This window comes from Leptinotarsa decemlineata, unplaced genomic scaffold (genome assembly GCF_025532065.1).
Source record: "Leptinotarsa decemlineata unplaced genomic scaffold, Ldec_3_MD MMD2_tig00026299_RagTag_RagTag, whole genome shotgun sequence".
Classification (NCBI taxonomy): Eukaryota; Metazoa; Arthropoda; class Insecta; order Coleoptera; family Chrysomelidae; genus Leptinotarsa; species Leptinotarsa decemlineata.
In genome coordinates, this window is record NW_027412676.1 from 3,903,754 (window position 1) to 3,925,386 (window position 21,633).

General features: G+C 33.6%; 1 protein-coding gene and 1 long non-coding RNA gene across 2 annotated transcripts in view; one reads left to right on the plus strand and one right to left on the minus strand.

Moving 5' to 3' along the window:
* Acsf3 (Acyl-CoA synthetase family member 3) overlaps positions 1 to 21,633 on the plus strand; it is a 24,755-nt gene continuing 3,122 nt past the window's right edge. The window contains exons 1-4 of the mRNA XM_074180715.1: positions 1 to 169; positions 261 to 609; positions 19,905 to 20,189; positions 20,614 to 21,058. Of these exons, the coding sequence (XP_074036816.1) occupies positions 285 to 609; positions 19,905 to 20,189; positions 20,614 to 21,058 (1,055 nt within the window). The 5' untranslated portion in view covers positions 1 to 169; positions 261 to 284. The remainder of the gene's footprint in view (positions 170 to 260; positions 610 to 19,904; positions 20,190 to 20,613; positions 21,059 to 21,633) is intronic.
* LOC141484967 (uncharacterized) overlaps positions 20,630 to 21,633 on the minus strand; it is a 7,798-nt gene continuing 6,794 nt past the window's right edge. Inside the window, exon 2 of the long non-coding RNA XR_012466908.1 lies at positions 20,630 to 21,108. This is a non-coding gene — a long non-coding RNA (uncharacterized lncRNA). The remainder of the gene's footprint in view (positions 21,109 to 21,633) is intronic.

Here is a 21,633-nt window from a genome sequence, read left to right on the forward strand (position 1 = left end):
TTTTACGCAGTTGGCAACATAGTTAAATAACCTCGCACTGCACTGCACAATATTTTGATTAAAGACATTTTTCAGAAGTTACCGAACGGAACTGAAATATGATATAGCACTTGATTCAAATTATCCGTGTAACATCGTTTTTTATTAGTCTTTAAGCTGTCACGGTAAGGTGAGTAGATTGATTTGGTCCTATAGGAAACTGAAATTCATACAAATACATTTTTAATATTATATTGAAGTACACTATGCTTGCTTTTCAGAAGTTTATCATCATACTCAAAAAAATGTCTTTATTAACCAAACACCTGAGAAGTTCAATCATGAAGCTCAGCAAAAGAGCTCAACAAACTCAAGCAAAATTACAAGCAACAGCTAATCTGCCCGGTGGGCCAGTTTTCAGAAATGCCCAAAATTTTCCTGATAGAGTTGCCCTCAGAGATCATATATCCAGTTATACATATGCTAACATATATTTGAGTGCCAATGAACTTTCCAAAGAAATTACTCAACTTGTACATGGTCGAACAGGTGAGAGGGTATTGTTTATGTGCCCAAATGATGCCAATTATGTAATAACTCTATGGGCTATATGGATGTCTGGACAAATTGGTAAGTGAACCTCGATTCGCCTAATAGTATAAATTTGTATGCACAAAGTGGTAAAGGATTTTTTTGTGATGGGCAGAGTTATCAGAGATGAGAATCATTGAAAACAAAAAAATTATGGATGTAGCTGTTACTACTTGGTAGGATATCACATGAAAAATGAGAATTGAAACTTCCTATGTTGTATGTTCGTCCTTCTAGGACGAAATTGCAATAACGTAAGTTACATATACAAAGTGGTATAAAAACATAGGAAGTTTCAATTCTCATTTTTCATCATAAACAAAATATGTCACCCTGTATTAGTTTAACAGAATTATTTTTTCCCTGTACTACTATAAGTTCGAAACTCTATTCTCCAAAGACTTTTCATCTGCTGAATTAAGAAAATTGAGAGAATTGATTTAAAGTAACATCTATTCATATCTACCTATCTGGGTATACCTAACTCCATCTATACTTATTTTTATTTATCTCATACATTAATAACGTAGGAACTGAGATTGCTTACTCCAACTGTACTTATTGCAGATGATTTGAAAAATAAATGTGATTATATTTTACTTGTAGCTTTTAATTTCATCTGTAATGATCTTTCTCATTTCTCAGAAAGCTCGAATCATTTGTTTTCATAATGTTTTACATAATATGTAACCTCTAAAATTAAATATGTTATTATAAAGTAATAAGGTATAATTTTTGGCCATGGTCTGCAGGTTTTTATGCCTGAAGTTTCATCTATTACTGCTGTAGTGCTCGAGTAGTTCTCTTTGTTGAGAACTATTCGAGCACCTCGACCAATACCTCATCGCCTCTGATAATGTCAGTAGACAAAATGACAAGCATAAAAACCTGCAGACCACGGATAAAAAAAAACGGAAAATAGATTTGACAAGTTATCTCTGGCCATGAGTGCTCACATTCTTTGATCTAAATTGTCTATTTACGAATTATCGATCTATGATTTCAGTAACATAAACAGTTTCAAATCAAACAAAGATGTACGTATTATAAATACTCTTTGGAATAATGAAGTCCAAGCCCTAGTTCCTAAGCTAAAATTACTGGAAATTATTGTGGATCAAAAATATTCAACTGCCCACTGAACTACATCAAATCTCCGGAAAAATTCAAATTTAATTTGATCTTACCTATAATCTGTTCAGAAATGAGAGATACTACAGCAGTATATATATATATATATATATATATATATATATATATATATATATATATATATATATATACTGCTGCTATATAACGTTAATTCAACAACATTTATCCTGAAATGTCTACCATTATTCGAAAATATTAGTTTTTAAGAAAAATGGAAATGATAGGTAAAATGTTCATAACGAATTTTTATAATGCAAACACGTTTAACTAACGAAACTCAAGAGCCTCAAGAGCAAACAGAAATGAAAAATTCGCTACAGAAACTGCTCGATATACATTTCTCTCTATACATTTTCTTAGTCTGCGAAGACACCCTCTCTGTACTTGAAATAGCATTCCAGGGTCGTTTCGTATGGCTTCACAATGTAATGTTATTCTATTCAACAATGCATCTCTTGTGTGAATAGGTGTAGCGTAAACAAGGCTTTTTAGATGCCCCCACAGAAAGAAATCCAATGGATTTAAATCCGGAGACCGCGATGGCCATGAATATGGCCCACCTCTACCAATCCATCTATTGTGGAAAATATGGTTCAGATGGTCACGCACAATCAAACTAAAATGAGGAGGAGCGCCATCATGCATAAACCACATATCTCTTCGGGTTTGCAATGGAACATGTTCCAAAAGTCCATTCAAATCGTTCTGAATGAACTCCAAATAACGTTCTCCATTCAATCGGTCCTGTAGAACGAATGGTCCTATAAGATGGTTTCCTATGATACCAGCCCAAACATTCACGTTGAATTTCCGTTGGTGTTTGGTTTGCAATATCCCATGGGGATTTTCTTCGGCCCATATATGCAGATTATGAGAGTTGATAACTCCATCTCTACTGAAACCTGCTTCATCAGTGAAAAAAACTCGATTAATAAAAGTCATATCCTCTCTTTGCCTATCCATGAACCAATTGGCATATTCCAGTCGTGCTGGAAAATCTTGAGGTGTCATGGCATGTATCTTCTGGATGTGAAATGGGTGGAGCAGTTGTTCCCTAATTATTCTATGAATAGTGGACTTGGATGTATGGAACTGTTCTGATAGATTTCTGATGCTCATTTAAGGATCATCAGCGACGGCTTCCAAAATATTTTCCTCCAATACAACGGTACGTACAGTCCTAGGAGCGCCCTCACCACCTCGTTTTGGCAAAACTGTACCTACAATAATATCGAAATAAAACAACGTGCTCAAATTAATTATCAATTATTACATACCTGTCTCCCTCAAGCTGCGAGCGACACGCTCGAATGTTTCTCTTGACGGTACCGTTCGATTGGGAAAATGCTCGGAATACAGACGACGAGCTTCTGCAGCATTACAAAATGCTCGTCCATAAAATACATGCATATCTGCATATTCATTGAATGTAAACTGTTCGGCCATATCAAAAAAATTCAAAATATCCTATAGAATATTGACAATACAATGATAGTCATATGACAACGCACCACTCAACAAAACAAAATCGCATTCCAGTTTCTCATTTTTTATCAAAACTTTCTAAAAGGTTTTTTTGTCAACATCTGTGAAAGAAATGGAACATAATTATTCCCTGGATATTTTTCACCTGATCATGTGCAGCCGTTTTTGTAGTTCATTCGTTTGCTTTTTATTAGTATAGTAAATATTTTTTCCGATGTGCGTTTTTTCAGCTAAATTTAGATTCGTGTTAAAGAATTTCTCCCATAAAATTATAATTATCAGTGAAACTCCTCAACAGTTTAGCTGTTAAGAAGAATTTGAAACATTCGAATGTTGAGTTTCATGAGATTCAGATAACTGATCAACACGAAACGTGATTATTCCACACGTATTATGTACATACAAAATATGGAATGAATTCGATATTTCATAGTAGAGTAGCTTGTTAGTTTAAAAACACCACGAATCTACAGAACTTGATATTTCTTTTGGAAAAATATCTGCTATCACAATTGTGACTTAAACTTCCATATAGGTACTGTACTTTTTGTTTACGACTTCATTTTAGCATACTTTGTATTATTCCTGTTATAAATGTTGTTGAATTAACGTTATCATTATTATTTCTGCTTTGATAATTATTCATTTCAAATAATGGTGGACGAGCGGGTTTGATGTCGTCGAGTAGAACTACATTTTTATCAAGACTCGTTGCTCCGATCGACTTTCCACACGAGTACTTTTATTCATAAAATTGTCCAAGTAACCTTATTTTGTTGAAAAATATTGAAAAATATTTGTCATTTCAAAGTTTTGGGGTGTGGACCATCGGGGGTAGTCCGTTCCTGACTTTGTAGCAAAACAACTGACTCCTGCATGAAAGCTCATCGACGGAATTCATTTGTTTAGTCAATTACCAAAATTTGGATGATTTTGAATATTCACTTGAAAAGTTATCAAAGAAAAACATTTTTCATTTTGTAACTTCGAGGGCCCGTAACTTGGTTACGAAGACTTTTAGGAAAAAAAGTTATATGAAGTACTGGTGATATTTTGACCCCATCTATACATTCCCGAGAGGAAAAGAGGATGTCCAGGGACACCCTGTATATATATATATATATATATATATATATATATATATATATATATATATATATATATATATATATATATATATATATATATATATATATATATATATATATATATATATAAATATTTTTTTTTGATTGATGCAACTAATTTTCCTTTATTTTGAGTATTTCAATATTAAATTCTACTTGGTATTCTATTTGGTATATGACTTTCCGTTCTTTGTTTCGGGCTTCATTGCTGAGTGGTATCCTTAACATTCTATATATGAATGCGTTATAGGCAGCCATTTTGTGTGATGGTGGATGGTTTGAACTTGCGGGTATGGTGGAGCTTGTTTGTGTAGGTTTCCTGTATATTGCCATTTGAAATTGTGTTTTGTTGTGGTTATATCCTATGGATATGTCCAGGTAGTTAAGTTTTGAGTTGTGTTCTTCCTCAATGCTGAAACATAGTTTTTGATTTATTTCGTTAATTTCTTTTGTTATTTGTTCTATTCTTATTCCATTGTTTTGTGATATGTACAGTCCATCGTCAACGTATCTGAACCATTCTCCTTTTTCATCATGTGTTCTTATTATTGTTAAGATTTTCTCATCTATGGTTTGCAGGTATATTTCGGATATAATGCTAGATATATATATATATATATATATATATATATATATATATATATATATATATATATATATATTTTAGTGCCATAGGCGTACTGCATTCAAATTATTTACTCTCAACAAATTGAATAAATGAATTTATATGACGAAAATACAATATTTATTCTTGAAAAATATCATTCATAACAAACAAAATAACAAATCTACTATGACAAATGTTAAAATATGTCCAATAGTAACCAAGACATTTTCCAACAAACAGGTATTTAGTTGAAGGGGATTGAAAAAACATTGTTTTTTTGAAGGCGGTATAAATAGATATTCCTTTGAATTATACTGTCAACAGACACATCGCATCCATCAATAAGACCGAATTGGCTTTTTAGCGGGGTTATTCGTGGTATTCTTCAGATTACTTAGAGAGCTCCTTGAATAAACAGCTATACAACATGGAAGCTAGTTGTTTGGGAATCGTGAAACGGCCGAAATTGTCACCAATAAATATAAATGAAAAAACAATTGTTATGAATGTATATAATTCTTTAAGAATACAATATCCGCCCGAAATAAAAAGTAAGGAGGAAGTAGTGTAAAAATGCCCGAGTATGACCGCTGTCAATAGATCGACAATTTTTAGAATTCTCAAGGAACTCAAGGAAGACAACAACTTTTTCGAGCCGAAAGTATCCACTGGTAGAAAGTGTTTGGTTATCGATGAAGAAGTGAAGAATTCTATTAGGAGAACAGTACACTCTTTTTACATAAAAAACAAAATACCTACAATAAATAAAGTTTTGTCAGTTATTCGTGAAGACTTTGATTTGATAATATTCAAAAAGTATTTCTTGCAAAAACAATCTCATTTTGTCATAATTTTTAATCTGAAGGAGTAAATTTCCGAAGGCCCGAGACCTACGTCCTATTGCAAACCTGAAATTTTTAGAATGTGTGTATTATATGTATGTTAAATACCTATACAGTGCTCGGGAAACAGTCGACCAAAAAGCTTGGGAAAAATGTATCCATAAAACAATCAGAATTGAAGCAGAGATGTGGGATCTGGATGATCGCATAGACTCATTATCAGAAAAAAATATTCCATTTGTCATTAATCCCTATGAAACTGGTTCATCCAGTGAAGAGTCACTCAACGAATCCCTGTAGACTTTTTTCAGATTAAAATTATCGCAATGTCTTATTCGAAGTAAGTATTCCCATTAAATCTATAAAATTGTTTCTGAATCAACTATAAAATACAATGAGGACAATGAATCTTCATTTCCAAACCAACAAGAATATATAAAGTGTATCTCTCATCGCAGCCACACTTTTCTACTTCCTGAAAATGTCGAAGCCGAAACGTCGAACAACGCAAAATTTTGAACGCGGTTCAACTGGAAATCAGATGTTTAAATCTGATCTATTCTATTTGTATATTTCGAATACTTTATCAATATTCATTATCATACCGACGATCAACTTGATATTATCAGTGTCAATGATAATAATAATATAAAATTTATGTATATCAAAAGACGAATCATAACTACAAATTATAGTGGTTTGATTTAAATAGGTTGGATAAATAAAATGGATAGAGTTTTCAAAACGTCACCAGATGATACATACATATTTATTTTAATATGCAAAATTTTTTAAATTCAAGTTAATGACAAATTTGATTTTTTTACAAAAAGCCAATTTATTAAATTCAGTAACTTTCTGCCCTTTCTACATTTGTATTTATTTGTAAATTTAATATTCTGATTAATTTATAGATCTGTAGAAGGTAACAATGCTAAATAATAAAAAACTATTTCAAATATAAATTGTCCTTCCCAAAATAAAATATTGAAATAAAATTAGTTTTCACCATATTTTAATTATCTTATCATATCTGTCTGTTTTAAAATCTGTTTTTCCGTTAACCAGCTGTCGCACCCCTACGAACGACAACCCTCAGAAGTCGAAACTTGTGCGAGCTAAGGATTAACGAGGTCTTACCTTTTAACATGTGATTCCTAACACACTGATATATTCCTATAGAATATATCAGTGGAAAATGTATATTAATACCCCCAGTCCGACGCCTATTAATATTATCTCAAATGTAATATCAGAAAAAACATCGAACGGTTCTTTTGGCGGTATTTTCGCATTCTTTGTCGGTGTTTTCGCGTTCTTTGTCACATATCCCTATTTTAATGGCTAGTTAGCAGCGTAATCAAGGGATATAGATAGAGGGTGGACATATCTCAATGATTTTGTGGGTGAATTGCAGTGCTATTTGCTTGAGACGACTATGATGCTTTCTTTGATGTAGCGACATGTTTGCATTCTTGAAATTCTTTTACTCTCAGACAATACTGAACGAACTATACTCAAGAATTTTTTATATATTGTCCAGGAGTTCTTTTATCAAAGTATGAGTAGTATTCGTAAACAATATTGCTTTCATTGTATGTAACTGCATTTTCTGGTTAATGCATAAATGCATGTTGATACATCAATAATAATAATACAAACATCTCACTGATCTTTCAATTCTCTATCCCATATTGATTTTATTTGTCGAAATCGGACCAGCCATTCTTGAGTAATATTATTCAAAACTTATTCAAGTTTATCCCAATAATTGTTGAGGAATGTTTCACCATTATTTTTCTCACAATAATGAAGTATGTTTATAAACTCTATCACTCTAATGCAGAGAGTTTCCTAATTTGAAGATATGGTTCATCAGTTATATGTCGACAAAGGCCACACCCATCTAACTTAACCCATCCTAACCCCAGCTAGTCCTCCACATCATCAACATTCGGATTTATATTGATAGCTCATGAATTTCATATATTATATATATATATATATATATATATATATATATATATATATATATATATAAAAAATCTGAAGTTTTCACGGATAGGAATATGCCGAACTGGTTTTTCCGGTATTTCGGTATTATCTCTAATTATATATATATATATATATATATATATATATATATATATATATATATATATATATATTGATTATATTACATTTTCTGAAATAATAAATTTAATAGTACTCTTAGTAGAAGTAAAAATGTGTTTGTAGGTATAGGATATGATGAAATTAATAAAATAATTGAATAATTTGGAACACATTATGCTATTAATTCAATTTGTGTCTTCTGAAAGTGGTAATGGAATAATTTATAAAGATGAATTAATTTTAAATTATCTGAAAAGCTTATTAGTGTTTGGGGTGATCATCATATCAAATTATTTTATTATGTATTTGAGATAAGTATGTAAATGTTTGATATGTTTAATTATAAATTTGAATCAGATGAGTATGTTTGGTTTATCTGATTGAATTTTTCAGCAACAGTAGATACGATGATAATTACACGCTAAATATTTTCATTTTTCGTTATTTGAAGTAATAATTATTTACAGTGGCTTAAATTTCACTCAGAAAATTACAACTTGATATTTAAGACCGGCAATGCAATAAATCATTGAATTTGAAGAAATGTTTTTTGTAGAGAGTGTTTTAGAGTGTGTACTGATAAAATGAGAAGTAACTTTTTGAATACTCCATTTCATTTATTGAATATTTGAAGATTGTTTGACTGAAATAGAAATTCAATCAAATTAACATACTTCTGATTAAATGGGATAAATCAATAAGTAAAATCAGCATTATAACATTTTTTATCATAGAAGGGAGGTGGTTACTTTGAAAACAGCATCTAGATTTGGTAAATTTATTTTTTCACAGTGAAATTTACAGTACTTTAGAATATTCCTTGTGCCACATAAATAAGAATAGGTATTTTTTACTATTTCAGTGTTAAAAATTTTCTAACTAAATGATATCCTGAAAAATAAAAAATAATATTTGTAACTAACAACTATTTGTAACTGACATTACTGCAGTTTCGCCCTTTAAGGATATTTTCAAATTAATATAAAAAACTGTAATTCAATACAATAAATTGTAATTCAGTTTATTTTATTAATTTCAAAATGTCCTTAAAGGATGAAACTACAGTAACGTCAGTTAGAAATATAAGTGTCAGACAATTTAGGAAGTTTTATTTCTCATTTTTCGTTTTCAATAATCTTGTTATCGATGTCTTAAAGTTGTATTTCACAATATCAAATCGTGTCGCTCAAAGGACCAATGTATTAGTCAATAATTTTTGTCGTAATTGAAGAAAAAAATACTTTGGAATTCATTTTAATTATTCCTGTTCAATGTCAACTTGACATTACTATGTTTTTTTTAATCTATTCTACATAAAAAATCACTGATCAATATATCTAACAGATCTATACAAATAAAAGTGATGAAAAACATAGAAAGTATTATTTCTTATTTTTCATGATGATCTCCTACCACATAGTAACGTAGTACATCCATCAATTTATTAAATAAAATCCCTCCATTAATTCATTTTCTGTACATTCATCTCCTAGTAGGAAGAAATTTTAAAGATCTGTGTATTAATATTGTTAATTTTTTGTTTTGTTGGCCCCCTTATATGCTCATGAATGCATGAGTCAAAAAAACAATAATAAGTTACAATTGTTAATTTTTATGGAAATAACAAAAGTTTATCTCAAGATATAGGAAGAACAGTATACTTATCTGTTATACATTGACTTCTTGAGGTTATTTGAAAGTGCTTCTGTGTTGTCAAGTTGTGTTTATAAATATATTTGCTAAAATTAAAGGCGCCTATTCAGATACGTTTTAGTAGTAGTCACATGATGTTTGGAATGTAAAAGAAAATTTGTTCTAATAATACTTGTCATATACTTCAACGATTTTGTCAAAAAAGTGTTTTTTACTCACTGAATGACTTCAGCTCTCTATGAATAACAAATTTTGATTTATTGTCCAATCATATTGTTATCCTATAACCTTTTTTTGGTATTCAATATCAAAGTAAGCAAAGTTGAGCTGACATTTATATAGTGTATTTCCTGTTTCATTGTGATTGATATGGTAGATTAAGTTTCAGTTTGGTATCAAATTTTACCGAAATTATTCATTCAAGTAAAATTACAAAACTTCCTGGCTGATAAAAATTGATCAAAAGTACGGAGATGTTAATTTGAATTCATGCAGATTTATACCAGTTATTACCTAGAAAACATTTAAGATAGTTTGTATAGATGCAGAGTTGAGATTTAGAGAAAGTTTAAATGACAGAAATTAACTTGTGGTCTGAAAGCGTGGGTAGAAAAATCAAATATCAGAATTTTGAAAAAAAAAATGAGGTAACATAAATTGTGTTGTTTTCGTGAAAAAAATCCATAATTTTGCATATAATTTTGTGTGTCTCTTATTCTCGGTGGACTATGTTTAAAACATTGCAAGCCATTTAGTTATCATAACTATTTGTATTTCTTACCTCTGAAAAGAGAGCCGGTTCATTACCACTTCACCATATTTTGTACAAATTTACTTACATTGAATCAAAAACTTAATTTTTATGTATTGATTTTCTATAGTGTGTGCCACACCCTGTTATTTTGGAACCCATGAACCGATTTTCAAAAATAAAAATTCAAATTACTATGACCTGCAAAAGGGTCGAAATTTCAAGAAGGGCCATTAGGCATTTTTTTATTGGAAAATTGAATAGCCCATTCGATTCGGGAATATTTCAAACCTCTATATACAAGTTTTAGCCCAATATCTCATACAGTGACTGACCCTATATAACAAACTGTACACTTCAAAGGAAAGGAAGTAGTCATTGAAAGAAAGAAAGAAATAAACTTATTGACCTCAAATTACAATTTCTGTTACATTTGAAAATATCTGCAATAACAAAATTTGCTTAGGTACGTCATACTGAAAATATAAAAAATATACATACAATATGCAAGGAAAAATCTCACAATACAAAAGTTATGACTCACAATATATATACACACATACTCACATATACACACACATATATAGAACCACTGACAATTGAATACCTCATCAATCTTATAGAAAGAACTTGGGTGACAAGTGAATTTTTAACTTTGAACTTCAATTCTTTTATATGAAGGTTTTTCCACTCACCAGGCAAAGTGTTATATATTTATGAAATGAGAAACATGAAATATTCAAATACGAAGTTTTATCATCAAAAATCAAAAGTTGATAATGTTTTATCCACATCATTTGATTTTTTGTTATAATGAATAGTCTCAATCAACGATGACCCCTTTATATGCTTTTTTTAAACATTTGACTCAACCAGATGACAGATTTTGGCAAATTTCTCATGATTTAATTTCATACGGGATATTCATATGATTAGGTCAATAAGCCAGGCACTGTTTTTCACAGTTTTTCATAATTGCTTCAAACCGAAAATCATACACACGTTAGAAAGAGATGATGGAAAACGAAGGTTGGAATTCTGTTTATTCTGCCAAGGTGAATATTTGAATAATAACTTTCTGGGTAATATTCTCCTCACCGATGAGGCGACATTTACCACTAACAGTACAGTGTCCACTCAGAATTCCAGTTACTGGGCAAGGGAGAATCCACACTGAATGATGAATGCAAAAAGATAATATTCACAAAAAGTCAATGTCTGGATGGATGGAAGGAACAGCCCTTTTATTTGTTGGCCCTCTCGATCACCAGACCTGCCTCCATTAGATTTTTTCTGTGGGGATATTTGAAAGAAAGTGTTTATAGAAATAGATCACGAAATTTGAACGAATTGAAGGACGGCATGAGGCAAAAGTGTGGTGAAATAACACCAAGCCAATTGAGGAAACCCCCGCCAGAATTTGAGACGACGTTATGAAAAATGTATAGAGCTTGAAGGAGGATATATTGAAAACTCCAATATCGGAAAAAACTTCTATTTATCATTTAATTCATTTCTGTTGTTGGTGATTTTTATAAAATTAAAAATACGTTTTCAACTTTTGATATGTTGATTTTAATTAAACTAGAGACAACTCCATGAAACGATTACAGCTGAGTATGCGAAGTATTATTCCATGGAATGGTTACTTCATCTTTTCTGTAAAGTTTATAGACTTTCATACTGGGTCAGTCAAAAAATCATGGATTTGTAAATTTGTCATCATATACTTCACACCCTGTATGAGATATTGGGCTGAAATTTGGAATCTAGATGTTCGAAATATGCCCAAATCGATTGAGGTATCTACTTTTTTATTAAAAAATACCTAATGGTCTTTGTCGAAATTTAGACCCATTTTGCAGGTCATAGTAAGCCTTGAAAATGAGAATAATTCATATCTGTCAACATACTTGGATAGAACTCGTCGAGTATCATAATTTGAAATTGTGATTTTTCCAAATTGGTTCATGGGTTCCAAAATACCAGGGTGTTGCGGTTTGAAATCGCACACACTATATAACATATTTTATTCTTCATATTGTCGAAAACTAAAAGTGCAAGTTTAAGTGGCTTATACTCGTATACTTAACAACAACGAAAAACCAGAATCAATCATTGTAGGATTTACCCGCAGACTGAGTAGGCTGGGCCTAAGCCAGCAGCATATTTGGAGCAAAAATTGTTTTTATATCTTACAGCAATTGAAAAGATATATTCATATACCTAAATATTAGGGCTATACAAATAATTCAACATTTAATGTGTTTAATCACTTGAATACATTTTTCTACGGTTTATGTAGTCGTATTTGGTTGTGATTTGAGAATGGGTGGAATGACTATTTGCTAAATGACAGGTCTCAAATTGAGACGCAGTCTGGTGAGATGTAGCAGGGTGACTAACGGTGATTTCTGCGGGTAAAAATGCTGGTGAGTAGTAGTGAGTAGTTTTGAAATGGCTATTAATGCACCACTACTGATCGACTTCAGTTCAGAATCAGAAAATGAGTGTGAGATCGAAAAGACAGTTTAAAATTATCTGGTGGAGATGATTATCAAAACATTTGTATCTGGAGAAAAGAAAAGCTGCGATACACAGGATCTCGTTTACCCTTATAAAAAAATACGAGATTAGAGAAAAAGAGGGCAAAAAAAAACTAGGGTGTTTCACAACCGTGCCATGTTTTGAAGGGAAATTTGGCACGATTTTGATCTTTTTAGGAAATTTGTAGGTTTTCAACAAATACTTCTCAATTTTTCCAACATCGAGACTTCTTAAAATGCTGAATTTTTCATTCATTTTTTTGAAGAAACTTTGTGAACTTTGTAACATCTAACGTCAGATCACTAATGTTTAACGACATTTTCTTCAGAATGTTACAACGTCAGTAATGTGACATTCTAATGAACAATGTCTTTTATTAACTGCAGTGATCTGACATTAGGATAGATCCCCTAAATGTGCAAAAAGGGCCTATTTATATTCAGATGAATTCAGTAAGATATGTTTTGATCTATCAAAATTGCCATTTGCCAATTCACGATCGAAGGGTTTGACTAATACTCAAGCTAAAAAAATAAATTTTATTATCATGAGTTTTCCTTTCAAGCATCTTGGTATGCGAGTAGAGCAAAAATATCAACAACTACCTAGATGAGATGTGTGAAAAGGATTGATAAGTATTTCTCAATAGGTCATGAATCTTACAGAAAAACTTTTCTCAATTTTGACAGTGTGTTCGTACTATGTAAAAGACTAGCAGCAGGATGTCATGCAGTGAGAGTTGTTGCAAGAGAGTTAGACATGACTATCACAAGATCAGTTTATTTTGCACAAATTGAGTCCTATTTACGTTATGGAATTTGTTTCTGGAGAAATTGTGCAAAATTTCGTTTCAATATGGTATTCTCTCTACAAAAAAGATCCATCAGATATTTATGCAAGGCTAGCTATAGGGATTCATGCCGCCCATTATTTGTGAAGCAAACAATTCTGACCTTAGTATGTCTTTTTATTTTGGAAACAGTGTGTCTTATCCACAAAAATATATAAAACTCAACTTAGTAACACCTCAACTTATAGTACGTGTCAATCTTACTCCGTTTCCCTTCCCATACCTTCTCTAGCCCTTACAAATAATTCTATTGTTAAATCTGGAGGAAATTTACTGGCAATACGACTGTTCAAGGGAACAAAGGCAACTGCAATGACTCGCTATGTGATTCACCAGCATCGTCGATATCGAGTTGTATAACTAATAAGTGAATAATAGACAGTCTTGAAATAAACCGGGAACAGTGAGGATCGTGTATCATTTTTGAAAAGTTTATAAGTTTGTATTTATAAGTTTATAGAGCAGCGGTGGGATAGAACTCTCTTCTACCGAGTGCATAGTGTTCGTGGTTCATCAGTGATTTTGTGCTACTAATTAACGTATAAATTAGTCATACGGTTGTGTTATTTTTGTTCACCAGAGTGTGTGGAACTGTAAGTACACTACTTGAACTAATTTAGGCTCGTCTACGATGATTGTTGCCAAACTCTAAAGGTCTAATTAACGTATAAATTAGTCACCTGAGTGTGTGGAACTGTGAGTACAAAACTAAACTAACTAAGGCTCGTCTACGATGATTGATGCCAAAATCTTAAGGTCTAATTAACGTAACAATTAGCCGAACGTGTATATATTTGCAGTTCTTCGTGGTAGCGATAATCATAGCGTTAGGTATCGTTGTTATTAACTATATTATTTACTCGTTATTAGTGGGAAAGTTTTCAGTCAATGTATAGACTGAGTGTTATTTTTCCGAGTTTAATCATCAGTTCACATATTAGATTTACAATATATTGATTAGTGTTTAGTGGTTCTACGAAGGGTTTTCAGTCAACGTATAGACTGAGTGTTGATTTTTTGGATTAAATTAATTGCTCACATATCGGGTATATTAATCATTGCAGACTAATTAAGGTATAAATTAGTCATAGTCTTTCTCTGCGTTGATATCTAGTATTGACGTTACTGGGTTTGAAGAAATGGGTCGATCAAGATCTGGTTCTCGGAGTTCAAGCGAAAGTTCTAGCGATGACGATGGACGCAAACATAATGGAAACCGTCGTCTACAACGCAGTGACTCGCGTGTACGATCTGCAGTACACGTTGTAGATTCGACTGTTCGCTCCACTATTAGAAGCTCTACGCCACCACTCCCTCGCGATAATGTGCAACGGTTAGAATCACTGGTAGAAAGGTTCATCGAATATGAAGTTTCGTCAAGACCGAGCACCAGTATGGTTTTTGTCAAACCAGAGTGTATCCCAGAATTCAAACCAGGAAATCCTAACCTGAGTTGTACCAAGTGGATCGAGAAGATAGAACAATTGGGAAGAGTGAATTGTTGGAACGAGCACACGAAAATATTCCACATGCAGAGCCGCCTAAGTGGATTAGCTCGAAAATGGTACGACAACTTGAGCTCGTACGAGTTGAGCTGGAATGAATGGAAAACTCTACTTCTGAAATCGTTTCCAGAGCACCAAGATTACGCGACGTCTCTTAGGAAACTCCTCAACCGACGGAAGTTGCCTTCGGAAGGATGGGAAGAGTACCTACTATTTCGATAAGATGGATATGATTAACGCTTGCGAAATCAAACCAAAACATGCAGTTTCGTGTCTTATTGATGGAATTAACAATCCAACAATCCAAGTTGGAGCGACAGCTGGACGCTATGAAACACCTGATGCTCTCTACGCAGAATTTCTTTCGTCTCTTAACCAAGAGGCTGATTCTTCATACTCTCCTCACCCTACCTCAAATCCCGTACCGTCTAGGAAGCGACTCCACTCAGATGACCGACGAAAAGCTAGAAGCCCGTTTAAGAAGTTCAGGAGTAACACGAAAGAACAGCGGTGTTACAATTGCAAACAACCTGGGCACTTCTCGAACAATTGTCCTAAACCTAAACTGGAGTGTTCCAAATGCAAGCGATTGGGTCACTTAGAGAAGGATTGCAGGCGACATTTCAAAATACAGATCGCGGAGTTCAAGAAACAATGTCACAACGACGAATACTTCTTCGACTGCAGAATAAACGGGATGCCGTCCAAGGCTTACGTCGACACTGGTTGTGGTGCTATGCTGATTAGAGAGGAACAAGCGCGCGAACTAAAACTAAAGATTAATGCCAGCTCTGTAACGATAACAGGGTACGGTGCATCAAAAGTTTCTGTTTTAGGGGAGACAGAGTTCACCATAGAATTAGACAATGCAGAGGCTAACGTAAAAGCTTTTGTAGTACCAAATGCAGCTCAAGAGGTGTCTGTTATGGTGGGTCAACCTTTCCTAAGCTTGCCACATGTTGTAATGATAGTGGCAGAGGGAAAAGTGCGAATACTCTCTTCGAGCGACGACATAAACGAGGTGCTTCAGTCAGCCCCGAGGAAAATACCATTATGGGCCAAGGAGACCGTCGTCGTCCCACCTAAGACTACTGCAATGATCGCTGTTACGTCACGAAATGCCGTGAATGGAGAAGTCTACGTTCCGGGTGGCCTACGATCAGCGCCAAATCGAGAGCATTATATAGGAGAATGCATCACACAAGGCGAAGATGGCTTTGTGTCCCTCACGAACATCTCTCAACGAGAAATTGAGAAAAAGTTGAATACCTTGGACACGAAATTTGTCAAATGGGCGTTCAACCTGGAAGAAGAAAAATCGAAGCTGTGGAGAAGTATCCATGCCCCACGGACATCAAAACGGTAAGACAATTTTTAGGTTTGGCAGGATACTTCAGAAAATATATCCAAAACTTCGCAAGTATAGCCAGACCGTTAACCATGTTAACAAAAAAGGACGTAGTATTCTCTTGGGGATCAGATCAAATTAGAGCGTTCGAGACCCTTAAGGAAAAACTCATCACCAGACCATTACTGGCTATTTACGACCCAAAGCTAAGGACGGAAGTCCATACGGACGCATCGAAATGGGGGCTCGGAGGGATCCTTCTACAAGAACACGATGGGAAACTGCGACCAGTCATGTACTATTCCAGGCAGACAAGCAAGGAGGAACAACGTTATCACTCATATGAACTGGAAACCATTGCCGTTGTTAGCGTTCTGAAAAATTTCCGCATCTATTTGATAGGGATTACGTTCAAAATAGTTACAGATTGCAACGCCGTAAGAACGACATTCTGTAAAAGAGATCTTGTACCTAGAATTGGAAGATGGTGGCTGGCGATACAAGAGTACACATTTGAGATAGAATATCGTCCCGGATTAAGAATGTCACATGCCGATGCACTGAGTAGGAATCTAATAGGTCAAATTCATTATCAAAATTTCGGTGTTATCGTGAATGAAGTAAATATTACCAACGAAGACTGAGTATTACATGCACAGATGATGGACGACAAATGCAAATATTTAATTGAAGTGTTGAACAAGCTGCCCGCAGACTACGAGGAACAACAAATTCACAAAGACTATTGTATCGAAAAAAGTGTATAGAAAATTACCCGATGGCAAGAAGTGGGTTGTACCAAGAGCTGCGAGACGGCAAGTTGTATTGCATTTCCATGACGGAGTGGGACACTTATCGTTCGAAAAGACCCTATCAGCGATATCCCAGTTATATTGGTTTCCTGGAATGAGAAGGTATGTCAAGAAATTCACAGACGCCTGTTTGCCATGCATATACAACAAGGAACCTGGGGGAAGACAGCCCGGATACCTGCATCCTATTGAAAAAGGGGCAGTACCATTCGATACGTTACACGTCGACCACTTAGGCCCTTTTGTAAAGTCGAAGAGAGGGAATCAATATCTCGTTGTGATAGTGGACTCCTTTACAAAATTCGTGTTCATGAAGGCTGTGCCATCCACCAAGACTCAACCACTCATATCGTTTTTGAAAAGTATAGTAGAGAACTTTGGAGTACCAAGAAGGATAATAAGCGACAGAGGAAGCTGTTTCACAAGCAAGGCATTTGAAAAGTACTGCCGAGAACTCAATATCAAACACGTCCTGAATGCTACCGCAACTCCCAGAGCAAATGGTCAGGTGGAACGATATAATAGAACGATTCTATCTTCACTTTCCACATCAACGGAAGATGAGGAAAGATGGGATATGAACGTCTCAAAAATAAAATGGGGACTGAATTCAACGAAGAATTCAGCGACGGGCAAGACGCCATATGAATTATTCTTCGGTTATAATCCGCGAGGAATAAAAAACGCGGTTCTAGACAACGAAATAGCTCTAGAACCCCAAGGAGATTGTAACTTAGACGAAACCAGAGCAAACACAAAAGCTCGAATTGATAAGGGGCAACAATGCCAAAAGACAAAATTCGACGCGCGTCGTTCAGCTGGTAGGAACTTTAAAATTGGAGATCGAGTGCTGATCCGAACGATACGAACAAATAATAGTGGAAGGAGTAAGAAATTACTTCCCAAATATAGTGGGCCCTACGTTGTTGTTGAAGCATTGGACCACGATCGATACGTAGTGAAAGACCCTGACGGATCTTCTCGATCGCAGAGAAAATATCACGGGGTTGTTTCACTTGATAAGATGAAGACCTTCAATGTACAAGTCAGTTCAGATTCTGACGAGGAGAATCTGACAACGAATAAGCGCTTAGTTACGGAGAGTGAGGGGACCTAGTTAACAACGTATGTTAACTGGGACTCCTCCTGGGTGAGCATGTCTGACGGATATGTTACATGCTGTTGTTGTTGTTATTATTTGTTTCCTTCACTTGTGTTGATGCATCAACCCCTTGTGTTTTACTAGTCGTGTGGGGTTTACTTTCAGCTAAGCGAGTATCCAGAGCAGACCACCTATGTTGATTTAAATGTGCATTCGTGCCACCACTTATTACTAAATTGTTGTTATTTCTCAGGTGATTGGATCGCGAGGACGCGGACAAGTGTAGCGTGGCCGACTGTTAAATCTGGAGGAAATTTACTGGCAATACGACTGTTCAAGGGAACAAAGGCAACTGCAATGACTCGCTATGTGATTCACCAGCATCGTCGATATCGAGTTGTATAACTAATAAGTGAATAATAGACAGTCTTGAAATAAACCGGGAACAGTGAGGATCGTGTATCATTTTTGAAAAGTTTATAAGTTTGTATTTATAAGTTTATACTATTATTTTCAATAGCAAGAAGTTATTTAACCACCTTCCCATTAATTTAAGGTGAATATATACTATAGTGTGGACGAATTGTACCAAGGCTCTATCGAGTAATTGGCATGTAGCTTTGTGTAAACAAGTTATTGAAACCAACACGAAATGGCTATCAATGTTCATTATGTAGCATTATATATTTACATTTACCTAATATTCATAAATTCATGTACTTATATTTGTATCTGTTCAGCTGGACCTAATATTGATCTGTCCATATACTCTGCTCTTGTCTCTAAGCATTATTTTATAGTTTATATTTGTTAATTGTCCCATATACATGTTTTACTTTACTAGACTTTGCCAATAAGATGTTCATATCTTGGGTATATTTTGATTTGATTCGATTCACATTAATAATAAATTATTTTTTGAAAAATATTTTTGTATTAATTCGAATTATAACTAATATCTGTTCTACGTTCAGTCGAAGTATTTAAATGATAGATAACCAAATCAAGGTATCGATTTTATATCATTGATCTGCAGTTGAAGTATAGTTATCCCATAATGCCAAAAATCGCCTGTTTTTCAATTTTGATGTATGACTCTAGTGAATCATGATTTAAAACCATAAAACCAATAATATCACTTGACCGCTCTTAAAAAATTATCTATTATAATTTTTCTTCTACTTGTTTCAAATATATAGGTTTGTATTTATGAATATCTCTGACGTTTCAATCACCACCCGGAATCACATTGTTTTTCACAGAACCTTTGATAAAACTTGGATCTAGATTCAGTAGTGACTGAGAACCAAACTTACAATGGAATTCTGGAAGATATTCAACTCATTGTTTTTCAGCTATTCTGATAATTTACTCTTCGAACGATTGAAATCTCTTCTGAATATTTATTATGGTAATAATTTGTATCTTCTCCTTTTAGCCGTTCCCCTCAGTCCTATGCACCCGAAAAACATTCTTCTCTACTATGCCAATGATTGTGCATCCAAGTTAATCATAACTACATCAGAATATGCCGACTTGATGCAAAAAGTGTCAAAGAATACACACAATCGCATGCATGTCCTTGATGAAAAATTGAAGCTTAATTGTACACAAAAAGTCACTACCTCTCAAAATGATTTGGAAGGTGGACTGCCCTTGGAGTTTTATGATAACAACAATGCCTTGATATTATACACCAGCGGAACTACTGGATCACCGAAAGGTAATGATAGTGTTTTTTCCATCATTAGTAGATTCTAATGAAAGTAATCAATATATATACTATATATATATATATATATATATATATATATATATATATATATATATATATATATATATATATATATATATATATATATATATATATATATATATATATATATAATAATAAAAAAACTAATAGGTAATTAATTTGTTTTGAAATCAGTATTATTGTATTGCTTCAGTTTATGAATTTTTTTTCTGAATATTACTGGAGTTTTATCCCAACACCTCGACACGTATTTCTATCACCAAGTGATCATCCTCAAGAGAAAGTTTAATCTTCCTCTTGAATAACTTAGTAATCGAAACACACAGTGCATCACAATAACTTTTTTCTGTTCATGATAAATATAATAATTGAAAAAAAAATATTTCCGTAGGTGTTGTTTTGTCACACAAAAACCTCCAGTTTCAAATTTCTACACTAGTTGATGCTTGGAAATGGTCTTCAAATGATGTTATACTACACACGCTTCCTCTTCACCATGTCCATGGAATAGTTAATGCTCTTCTATGTCCCCTTCATATTGGCGCAAAAACCATAATGTTGAAAAAATTCAATGCCAACAACGTATGGTCTTATCTCTTGGGAATCAATGCCAAACCAGAAGATAGAAAAATATCAGTTTATATGGCAGTACCGACAATATACAATAAACTCATTGAAGAATATGACAGAGTGTTCAAGGCAGATAATAAGATGGTAGAGTACATAAGGAACACAATGAAAAATAAAATCAGATTGATGGTTAGTGGCTCGGCTGGGCTTCCTGTTCCAATTTGCGAAAGATGGAAAGAAATATCCGGACATAGACTGCTGGAACGGTAAGAAGAAAGTGTCGATGTATACAATTCAGAAATTGACTTCGGGGTCCCTATAAATAAAAAAAAACATATATTCAAATATATTTCATTCATATGAAAAGGGGACAGTTGCCTTCTAAATTTCAACATAATTATGTACAATGATTCAACTGATTTTAGAAAACTATTTCAAATTTTGTCGTTTTTTGTTTTTACATGTAATCGCAACGTTTGTCACTCACAATTCTTGGTGACTTTTGAAACAAACTTTTAGGTAACTGCATGAAATGGAAATGGTTGAGTGCATTTACAAGCGCTGATAAAATTATTGTTTGAGAAAGCTATTGTATAGCGAAACACGTGTCACGGTTTTTGTAGAACCCTTGATAGTGAAAAACATACAATAAACTGTATTAATAAGTGAAAAAAAGGTTCACTGAATGCAGCTGAAATTGGCTCTTGAGACAAGTAAACAGTTAAATTAAAAAAATCAAAAGCTGATAAACATTCATGACTTTCAGTTCTACATTTAATTTTGGTTAGTGTAGAATTTAGGCAAAGTGCACTAAGGTCTGAGAATTGTAATGAAAGTTAGT